At 37.3% G+C, this 12173-nt stretch overlaps 1 protein-coding gene across 2 annotated transcripts in view; it reads left to right on the top strand.

Annotated features, from left to right (window-relative positions):
• rngtt (RNA guanylyltransferase and 5'-phosphatase) overlaps window positions 1-12173 on the top strand; it is a 97258-nt gene that overhangs the window by 61198 nt on the left and 23887 nt on the right. For both annotated transcript variants that reach the window (XM_079255351.1, XM_079255352.1), the window contains exon 13: window positions 9063-9163. In XM_079255351.1, coding sequence (XP_079111477.1) covers window positions 9063-9163 — 101 coding nt within the window. The remainder of the gene's footprint in view (window positions 1-9062; window positions 9164-12173) is intronic.

Raw genomic sequence — 12173 nt, 5'->3', positions numbered from 1 at the left:
TTTTGTCAATAATTTTTAAGGAAGGGTGGTGTGTAACTTTGGAGTAAATTCTGATCCATAGCTTAACCTTTAGGTGGGTGACGGAGGTTTTTTAGGCATTTACACCCCTTCCAGGAAGTTTACAATACAGCTCTAAAATGCAGTGTTTTTCCCGAGTACTGTAAATCTGTAGTTAGTGATCCATGACAACATGATTATTTATTATATATTTGTGTTTAAAAGAAAAAAAAGAAAAGATTTGTATCACTTCTATGTTGCTAACAGACCTTTACTTTGACCCTGAAATCATGATGAAGTCACTGCTTGTCAAACTTTCCACCAATAAGTTTAAATTGATGGTATTATTCAATCAGGTGACCCAGAAAGCTATTTGTATATCTGGAAAAACTACAATAATTGCTCTCTAGCTGGCATAAAGTGAAGAAGATATGAGTTGAGTCAGACTTGGTTTTGTAAGGATATTAAATAGTGTAAATTACTTTGAATAGAAAAACTGGAGCAAAAGTGTGAATATCTAAATAGTTTCTGTTGTGTGTTTGTTTCAATCCTAATATTGTTTCTGCTGAAAACAAAGACTTGAAGGAATGATATGAATGTAGAAAAGGCTTTGTCAGTGTAGATGTGTTATTTCTACATATTACTCTTAGTAACAAATTCTGTTTGGTAGTTTTGGTTGCTCTGTGTGGTGCTACATCTGTTGACACATTCAGTTTACATCATTTGAGCCTTATAGTCTGAACACTAAAACTGTCCTGAATTAGACCAAAGTTTCTGTGTAGCCTGTGCTTAAAAGTGTTGTAATTATACATACAGTACATTTGATGGGGGAAAAAAATCTAAACACAGACGGACCAAATTTTCATTGAATGGCATGGCGTTTTAAAAGTTAAATCACAATTTAAGTAAGTTTTTTCAGCAGTTTAGTATATCAGAAAGAAAGAAATCACTCAAAACTCACTCAAAGCTTGCTAGCTGTGTCTACACAGTCTCATGGAAAAACAGGCCAAGACCTTAACAACTGAAATATCTGATATGACTAAATGATGATGCATGTTCTCTCAGATCTTTTTACCAGCTTTTTTAAAAAGATGATTTTGCCTCAAACTACAGGAAAGTATTTTTTCAGTGACATGAAAGTAGATTCTTAAACCGGATTAGATTTGCTTGCATGCATCTAAGCCTTCTGTTGACGAGGACAGCACTGTGACAATGATGTGAACATCACCTAAACATATCTTACGCTTAAAAAAAAAAAAAAAAAAAAAAAAAAGAAATTAATCAGAAGCAGGCTGGTAATAACAGCAGGATGACGGGTGCAACACTGACAGCATATCACATGTGATGCAAATAGGACTAATGTACCTGCTGTTTCTACATTGATTTGAAAACAGTCTGCTGATGCCGCTTACTGTGTTCTGGCAAAAGACAAATGTTTCCAACTGAGTGTGTTCTGTGCTTTTTAGATGTTGGAAAAGGTTGAGCATTAGGTCTAAAAGGACTTCATAGGTTTGTTTTTATGTGTGTACATGAAGTATAAGAGGAATCACATTTTTACAGAGATGAAGAGGAGATTTGTTCAAATCTGATGAAGAACATTACTTAGCTATGAGACAAGCTGTTCAAATGAAGTTATATTTAATAGAACAGAAGACATTTTTGGCTGTTTCATCCTCTGTACTGATAATCCATGTACAGTTGCTGTGTGGATGAAATATTCATGCTTTAATACTGCAGCAATCAATTGCACAGAAAGCTGGTATTTTGAGGTTGACTGATTTGTTGCTCTTTGATGCCCTTTTTTTCCATATACCTTTTAATTGTCAGATATATTGGCATGTCTTGGTCGAAATTGCATTGATATGCCGTTTTATAAAAATGAGTTGTTTTTAAAGGATGCTGAGCAGTGGGAGTGAGCATATTGGTTTGTGGGGAGCTCTTAATGCCACCCCCTGATGTGAGCTTTTGATGCTCTGCATTTGGAAACACATTCTCCTTTGGGGCATTACAGAGAAGCTCCACCATCTTTGACACTCTTGTTCGAAAGCATTTTTCAATCCTTTATTTCATTCATTTAATCAAATTTAGGATCAGAGAAAGCTTGGTGCTTTGCTGGTTTGGTAGCTTTTTTTTTATTTACGTATGATGGTGTTCCAAAAGAGGAAGTGACCATGTGCAGATAAACCGTTTTCATCAAACATTAAAACATTTCTACAACAAAACAGTATTTTTATAATTGCTGGAAAATCTGCCATATATGCGAAGTATGTTAGAGAAAGTTCATTTTTGTGCAGATCACTTTTATGACAAGCGCTGATTGAAAGAGCTTTGCAGGGTAGCTTGCTGGAGCTCACTATTTTGCACTGCATATCAGTGAATTGCTCTTTATACGCCCCCCACCCCCGCTGTTTATTTATTTATTTTTTTTTCTTTTAGATAATTTTGACATGTTTGCAGGATTAATAACAGACTCATTTATAATTTGTGTATTGTTAAACCATATTGATTTTTTCCCCCACAATGTGCCAGTGCTAGCTGAAAAGGAATTGTATCCATTTTTCCTCTTTATGAATTATCTGGTGCTGACTTTTTTGGGGTTTTCTTTGGGATTTATTGTATAAAGAAGATATAATTGAGCTGAATTTTACACAAGACTCTGTTTGTGAAATTGATTTGCAGTGCATGTGCTCAGAAATCCCTCCTGCAGATGCGTGTGACACAGTGTGTAGATCCAAGCGAGTACTTATGAGGAGGCCTTTGGTTCTGCTATTAACATTTTTAACAAGATCGAATCACCTTTTCCGGAACACGTACCACTCTGCATGTTCTGCATGTGACACAGTCACCGAGTTGTCACGCAGGTTTATTCACTAACAGCAACTAGTTTTCTCATTTCTGTTTGTTTCTCATTTATATTTAACTTTTTAGATTCATAGTTTAGTTACTATGATATAAAGTTGGCTTGTATGTGTATATATATGTGTTAATACTGGCAAGTGCGTATATGTTTGTACGTATGTATGTGTATGTATGTGTGTGCATAGAGGTGTGTGTGTATATGTATGTATGTGTATATGTATATGTGTACATATTTATATATATATGTGTGTGTGTGTGTGTGTGTGTGTGTGTGTGTATATATATATATAATATGTGTGTGTGTACGTGTGTGTATATGTATGTGAATGTATGCGTGTGTATACATGTGTGTATATGTATGTGTGTGCCTGTATGTGTGTGTATGTATACATCTGTAGGTTGTTTTCTTTCTTTTTGTTTTTGGGGTATTTTTTAGTTTGTTTTTTTTTTTTTTCACTCCCTTTTCTCTCCCTTTATCTCTTTCCCTTTTCTTATGAGGTGTTTTTTCTCCTTTCTCTTTCTGTCTTTTGTCTGTCCTCTCTGGTCCAGCAGTACAAACTCTACAATTCAAACAACAATACAAAATAAATATAGAAATAAAATAAAAATTCAGAAAGTCAAGGGGATCATTATATCTATAAAGCTTCCCTTGGCAGAGAAAATTTGCTCAGTAGAACACAGCATCCAGACCATCATTCTGCTTGCCTAAATGCTGGACAAGACAAAAAAAAAAAAAAAAACAAGATCGAAGAACAAAAAGTAGGACAGTGTTTAAAGCTCTATGAGTGACTGGAGGAGTTATGTAACCTTATTTGCAGCAGTTTAGTTAGTTTAAAGGAACAAAGAGTGGCACACTGAAACAAATCTGTGCCCTTTGCCTACAGATAATCTGTGTTTACTATTGGAATTAGACGGGGAGCGAGAAAGTCGTTTTACAGGGTGCAAAATCCCCTCTAAACCAGAGTTTAGCTTCTGCACAACTTTTGATCTTTAGCAAGTTTATCCCCAGAATAAATGTCTGATCAGGTATTTATTCTACAGTGTGTTTACGTTATTTGTGCATTCAAAATCAAATGCACAATCATGACTGGTGATCAGGTGGATGGAGGTGGCCAATAAGTCATTGATTTCCTTTTTTCCGTCTCCACACCAGCCTGGGTCGCATTAATCTCTCCTCTTGTGTGAATGGGATAAGGCTGATCTCAGGATTAATCTCACCACATCTTGCTGAGGCGAATGTCCATTAATGTTAGTTTAAAGGTTCCTACCTCAGCAGTCGCGGTTAGTGGGTGTGTTATCTCACCCAACACATGTTGTTCTTGGGATATGTTTTCTTTGTTTCAGGAACATCGAATAGATTTGAATTGATAACAAAACCATTGCCACAGATGGCAGAATTTCTGAGGAAAGCTCCCCAGATGGGGTTGTCTGTGTAAAGAAAACAAAGGGGAATATTTGTTGTTTTGTGTTTTGTTTGTTTGTTTTGTTTTACTATTTTCGGGTTTTGAACAGCATTGAAATGTGACTGAAACATTGAACGTGTATTTCAGATATAATTTAGAGCAGGAGTCTCCAGCTCTGGTCCTCGAGGGCCACAATCCTGCAGGTTTTCCATGTATTCCTGCTTCAAAACACCTGACTAAAATGAATCAGTCATTGTGCAGAAATTCATACGCTGTTGAATCTATCCAAAGGAAGTCAGGTGTGTTGGAATGGAGATACATTGAAAACCTGCAGAACTGCAGCCCTCGAGCACTGACTTTGGACTCCCTGATTTAGAGTGAAATAGAAGATTTTGGAACCAGATGTTTGTAGATTAACTTATAAAGTATTTCAAACTAAGTGATAAAATATCTGAGGTAGTAAAATTTCTATGGTTTGTGGATCAGTTTTTCTCTGGGCTCTGCAGTTTATTCTGATTGTAGACAATTTATCTGAAGGTTTATTCCTGAGCTTCCCTTCTCTGTTTTCCCCACCATTGTTTTCATCCCAAGACATGGTCTTTTATTCCACCACACCATTTTGCACTCGGACACCAAAACCCTTCAAAAGCCCTCTCTCTCTCTCTCACACACACACACACACACACACACACACACACACACACACACACACACACACACACACACACACATTGTTAATATGCGTCTGAAAGAACCAGGCCTGTGTGTCTGAGCTGTAACAGAGGGAGCTTTTCTCTGGGGAGAAGATTTATTGGGCTTGTCCAGCCTTTTTTTTCTATAATCCGTAGCACACTTAAACATTAAGTCTGCCTTGCAGCAAAAAGCTGTTATTGAAATAAGACTGGAAGGGTGAAAGCTCCCTTTTCTCCAAACGAATTGGACATTTTGTATTCATGAAGCTTTTTTCTAGCAAGGATTCTTTCCGATGTTGTTCGCCATGTTGACATTATTGATTATGCGATGGGTTTTGTATCTGCCTTTTCTTATCAAGTCGCTTACTCTCATTTTTATGGGTGATTGTGGAGCAGATTTCGATAGTATACAAATCAATCTGAGCTTTTTATGTCTGATTCATTTCTTGCACAAGTAATGTTGTTTTAGACAGTGTAATGGTAAAATAATATTTATGGTACATCTGTGGCTTTATCTTAACCAGACAGTTTCTGGAAATCAGCACTTACCTGAGTTCGCATTCTAAATGAGACTGGTCATTATGTGTGTCAGGAAGACAACCTGAAAGAACTTGATATGAGTAAATCTTGTTTGCAAGGGGGCTATTCGATTAACTGCTGCCATGAAACAAAGTCCGGAGTGATACAGCACCTCTTATAAACTTACATAGTCTAGAAGGATGTGTATGAAAAATGGGCAGTTTCTTTCAGTAGCATGGGTGGGTCTAGAAAGTCGTGATGGGAGGCAAAGTATGGGCACAGACGGGAAACCGAGAACCGAGGACTTTAAAGGTTGAGTATGTAAGATTTTCAATATTTAAAAAAAAAAAATTAACTAATAACTACAATCATAATTAGTTTTTTTTAACATGTAGGTTCCAGTCTGTCCATATTTGATGCGTTATTAAATGACAAGTTTAATTAATGACAAATGACAAAAAGCATTTTTTTTACTAGTAGGCAAACATTTGAGAAGGGTCTTTGTCATTAATTAAACTTGTAATTTAATAACACATCAAATATGGACAGACTGGAACCTACATGTTTTAAAAAACTATCTAATTATGATTGTAGTTATTTTTTTAGTTAATTTTTTTTAAGATATTGAAAATCTTACATACTCCACCTTTAAATAAAAGAACATGCAATACATATATATATATATATATATTTATTTATAAAACAAAAGTATACATCTGTACATTTTCTTTGGGTGTGGGCTGGATTTTATTAAATAACTGATTATTACAACTAAAGTGGTAAATTTATGTAAGAAATAAAACAAAATGAATAAAACAAGTTCATGGTCCCTGTGGACATTAATTGGAGCAAGAATATATTGATCATGCTATTAGAGCCACTTTGCAACTCCACATATATTGTATGTTTCAAAGCTACTATTCACTTATTTTAGTATATATGGTTTACAGCAACTTTAAAACATTAGACACCATAGAAACTTGTTTATTATTTTGCACACCACCCTTTTATTTCCTCTCTGCAGTCTAACAACCTCTGAATTTCGAACTTGAAATAGCAGGTAATCATATGCAATGGCCCAATGTTAGGTGAAAACAAATTTGATAGATAAGAGATATGTTCCTGAAGGCAAGGTCGACTCAGAGAGTCTGTTTAGAACTTCATTAATAAAGCTCTCACCTTTTATGTGCAGTCACTTATCAGCTAGACTAACAATGGTCATGAAAGCACAAGTGCATCAGGCACTTTCATTTAGAAATTAATTTGAAGGTTGTCTGTTTATTCTACCTGAAGTCTGATTGGGTTTTCATGTGGGTTGTTGCCATGGTTCTGCTGGCATGAATTCATTTAAAACAAATATTCTTTTGGTTTGAAATGGTGGCACATGCGCTGCAGTATGCAGGGTTGGGAACGAGGCTCAGTACATCCTCAGGGGTTGTTCGATGTGTTACATATGTCGTTTGAAATACAAAAAGGAAAACTAGACAGTAAATATCAAACTGGAAAAATGCCATTTTGAGACGCACCCATATTTGTCATCAATTACCGGTAGATGTCATCAACAGTTAGGGCACATCAGGTTTCCTGTGCACGGCTGTATGGTGGGGAGCACCGCGGCTTCACAGCAAGACAGTTGCAGGTTCAAGCCTCAGCTGGGGGAGTTTGCATGTTCACTCATGTATGCGTGGGTTCACTCCAATTACTCCGTTTTCCCCCAACGGTGCAAAGACATATATGCTAGGTTAACTGGTCATTCTGAATCAGGGGTGGGGATCCCTGGTCCTCAAGGGCCAGAATCCTGCAAGTTTTCTATGTATCCCTGGTCCAGCACACCTGATTCAAATCAAATGGATCCAACAGCTTATCAAGACCTGCACAAAGATTCATTCATTTGAATCTGGTGTGTTGGAACAGGTAGACATAAAAACCTGTCAGGACGAGGGCCAAGGTTCCCCATCCCTGTTTTAATAACTCCCTAGGAGTAAGTTAGTGTGATTGGTTGTTTGTCTCTTTGTGTTGGCCCTGTGATGGACTCACAACCTGCCCAGGGGGAACCCTTCCTTTCGCTTGCTAATTACTGGACCCTGAATTGGGCTAAGAAGTCTAGAAAATGAATGAATGAATGAAAGATTTGCTTGCATCTGTAGATATTTTTATTAGTCTCAAACTGGGATTACTTCTTGACAGCATCTTATTCCTGCCACAGTAAAGGTGGTGCAGAAACTCCAAACACACGCTGCCTAAAAGGGCTTTTATTTAAAAGACTGCACTTGCAGTTGTTTGTGTAACCAAACTCTGTGTGTGGTCATTGAAATCATGTCCACAGCAATGCTATCAATTTGTTTGAGAGAGAGGTTCCCCTTTTTATATGATTTCTGTCTTCACTAAATAGACACACCAACTGCATTCTGTTAGAAAGGTCAGAAAGGTGTGATTGTCTGGGAGACGTGTTTCTGCTCTTAGACAGGCTCATTTGTAACACACTGTACAAGCTGCCTCATTTAAAGTATAAACAAACCCATTACAACCAGCAGTAGTGCTGAACTTTAACACTAGACATAAAACACTGCTGAAAGAATCAGAGAATAGAAATGGACTCTCTGAAAATGCTATGCTATGAAATGATTAAAACACAAAAGGAAAGTCTTTCACAGACATGTTTGCTCTTCAGAAAGCCCAGAAGCTTGTCAAACTCAGACACCAGGCTTGGCGTTAAAGATTACAAAATGTTTTATACATACACTACCAGTCAAAAGTTTGGACACACTCTCCCATTAGATTTCATAGAAAATTGTATATATATATATATATATATATATATATATATATATATATATATATATATATATATATATATATATATATATATATATACACACACACACACAAATACCTGTTCCTCAGACTTCAGAACATGATCATTAAAACTGTCTGAAGTCCATCTACAGAGGACATATGTGGGTATATCCAGGACCTTCTGACTTAGTAATGTGCTGTGACACTGAAGGTTTTCCTGAGAAATCCTGTACATTTTCCTCATATTTCCGTGGTGGACGCTTCAGTCAGTTACCTGGCAACCTGACAGTATCAGAATCTTGTCATCTGTTCCCGCCTCCACCCATTTGTGCCTTTACATTCCTCATGTTTCAGTGCACTGGATTCATGTCCTTCAAAATGTCAGGCCCACAAGAATAATCAAGGCAATCAAAAAAAAAAAAAAAAAAAAAAAAAGGATGCTGCTCATTCTTTCATACAGTCTTTTGGATGCATGGTGAAACATAGTAGTGATAGAAAAAGTGTAATTGTGTTGGGTTTTTGTGAATGATTAGTCGTAACCATTTTTACATTCATGTTCTTTTGTGATTCAGCCAAGAACAAACATGCAATCCAATTGTTTTGTTGAAAATTTGGAAATTTGAAGTTTAACCAAAAGTCAGTAAGATATCAGGAGGGCTTCTTAACAGAACCCAATGTATCTGAGGATTTTCAGCTTATTGTATACAATTCTGCTCATCTGTGTTTTGTGTCCACATTTTGTTCGATGAAAACATTTTATTGAATCAAATGTCACTTTTTCTGTTTTCCTCTGCAGAGGTACAAGCCCGGGAGGTGTGACGACATCCTCAAGTGGAAGCCGCCCAACCTCAACTCGGTAGATTTTCGCCTCAAAATCACCACAGTCGGAGGAGAAGGGTAAGTCGCTGTTGCCAGGGAAACACGCCGCTTGACAAATCTAATAGCACCTATCATTTTGTTACACTCTGGTATGTGTACTCTGAGACAGCCACATACACATGAGTACTGTCCATGACACTGTCTGTGTACGGTTGTCCAAAGTATGCTTTGAATCAAACACCACACTGAATTTCTTTGACATCAAAATGCTTTATTCCATACCACGTCGTTTCCCCTCAGGGTTTAATTCCTTTTACTGTGACGTGACCATGGCGCTGAAAAGTTCATTCCTGTCTCCATCATTGCCTGTGTGCAATGTGCTTGTTTTCTTTTTCTTTTGTTGGGTATTTCTTATTGTTTTGTTGTTGTTTTTTCTTTTTTTTTTTTATTCTTTTCTTTTTCTTTTTTACGTTTAAAATCCTCTTGAGCATAAATTATTCACATCCACGGCAGCTCATTCTAGTCTTTCTCCTAATAAACAAATACTTGTAACTGCAAAAACAAGGACCTCTGCTTCAGAGAAAACGGACTCCTTTAGGATAATTAGTCTCCAGGAACGTCTTTGTTCTGCATTTATGACATAAACTACAGTTTTTATAAAGTTTTTTGTTTGATGCAGAATACATTAGAATACATTATACCATGGTCAGTGAGAATTCCAATGTCAACTGGCGTGCATTAGATTGGTCTAAACGCACAGTTAGTTCAGCAACTTTAATCACCAACGTAGTCCTCCGCCGTGCGCGTCACCATAGCAACGCGTCACACACGCTTCAACGGCTGACCATAACATAATAACAGAAGACGCTGAAATATGGATTTTGAGGTCAGTTTTAACATTTTTGGACCAAACAAAACATATGATGACTGGGAAGAAGAGGAAACAATAAAAGAACAAGCTAGGCAACGTTACAAGCAGGTAACATCAGAAGAACTCAACAAGATTGAAAATGAAAAAGATGAAGAGAACACGAAATTCTGTCTACGGGCTCAACAAAAGACTCAGCAGCATCCCTGCCAAAGAAAAAATCCAGCGAGGAAAAGGCGCCAGTGTGTTTTAATAATTGCACAATCAACGGGAACATTCAGTTAAATTTAGTTTGAAGCATGCGCAATGCATAATTACGCATCACGCAGTTTGCCGATCCACTCTCTGTACTGAAATTGTTTTATTAGCCTAATACATTATTAATTATTATTATTATTATTATTATTATTTTAATTTTCAATAGGCCTGTTTATTAAATGTTTTGATAGCCTATTGTTCTTTGGTTAAAAATTTTGGTTTAAAATAGTGCGTAATTTGTAATGAATCTAATTCAACTTAGTTTTAATTTACCAACCCCTGTGCAGATTAACCAATTTTTAATTTGTATGATATATATATTTACAAATATTGTTCCCTACTAGCTATTTCTGTGGTTGTTTTTGAAGTGTGTGGTGTGAATAAATATTATTTATGGCGCATGGCATTCTATTTCTCTTGACAACGGTTGCTAAGACACAAAAACTAACAAAAAGTAGTTCCTATGTTTAACCACATTTAGCGAGTTTACAGCAATTATAAATTATTTCTTTTAGTGTTTACAGTTTGTGGGACCAAGGTATAAGCGGATTAAACAACTCGGAAGCGTGCATTAGACCATTCTAAGGCACGACGCGGAGTTTAATCCTTACTTAGCGTGTTGCTTGGTTGCGACAACACAAGTTTAGATGACATTCTTGATGCCATAATGTTTCCACTAATGCACCAAGCGTGGTTTTGCTGTGATCATTCATCAAGTGAATGGATTGCCATGAAATTTTGTATGGAGCCAGATTTTAAAGGTCTTTTCTGTAGATTGAAATTTAAATGTGGACAACACAATACATCTACAAGACTGATGACATTCTCAGCAGCAGACCTGCTACATTCTCAACAAATTGCACAGCAACTTTAACTGTGTTAACATGCTGACCTTTGTAGTAAATATACATTAAAGCCCTGGTGAGATTAATTAGTCTCACAGAGGTGCAAGTGTTTCTGTTGTACACCCCCCCCACCCCACCCCCACCCCCTCCCTCCCTCCTATTCAGTTGGTGCAGTGCACTTCCTTTCACTCCGATTTCCTCGCCGCAGCCAAGGCTGAAAGTGTGAGTCTGAGATGCTGTCAGCTTTCTGGCCATGCGTCCTTTCCCTCTGAGAGCCAGTTGACCTCAGTGACTGTCCCAGCTTTGTAGCTATGAGCCTGGAGCCATTCAGCAACAACAGACTGAGAGGATGACGGCAGAGCGCAGTCGCTCATTTTACTCCAAAGAAAGCCAGCAGGCCAGCCTGGCAGCTTTTCCACTCCTCCTTTATGTGTGGGAGAACGCAGATGATTATTGTTGCCATTTGAGAATCTTCTGTTTCCCCCAAAAGATAAATTACAGTGACAAAAGGTGCAGATCTCATTGGGTCACGGTGTAGGTTTTTATATTTGTGCTTCGGTTCCATCTGGGAAGGAGAAGAGGAGATGGACAGACATGTTTGGAGGTATCATCTGTTTACTTAACTGCCCACACAATCAATCCTTGAGCACATCTTTGTGTACCTCAGAGGCATACAGCCTTGCAAGTTTTATTACCTTCTATGAAAGCAAGCTGAGACAGACAGTGATTATTTCAGTGAGAGTGAAGAGGTAAAATAAAAATAAAATGAAAAGATGAAGCCGTTGCAGACACATTCCCAGCACACCTCCCAAGCATGGAGCCGCACGTTCGATTGCTTCAATTCTGGATCATTTGAGCCTGTATGATGATACCCTCTAAAGACTGGATGAGAAACGGTTACATCATCATCATCATCTTAGGTGTGTCGAGATTTTAAAGACTCAGAAGGAGAAAATAGGTCCTGTCGAAATGGCTCGAGAAACTGATGCACAAGTTCTTTTTTACACTGAAGAGTCGAGTATCATTACGACATGGCAATCCATATTTTGTGGAAATAATCCCAGTCAAGTCCACACCCAGAAAAAGCATCAAGAATAACATGGAGAGTGATATAAAA

This window comes from Telmatherina bonti (assembly GCF_933228915.1).
Source record: "Telmatherina bonti genome assembly, chromosome: 16".
NCBI lineage: Eukaryota > Metazoa > Chordata > Actinopteri > Atheriniformes > Telmatherinidae > Telmatherina > Telmatherina bonti.
The sequence above is the reverse complement of the archived record's forward strand: the minus strand, read 5'-3'. Positions and strand labels throughout refer to the sequence as shown.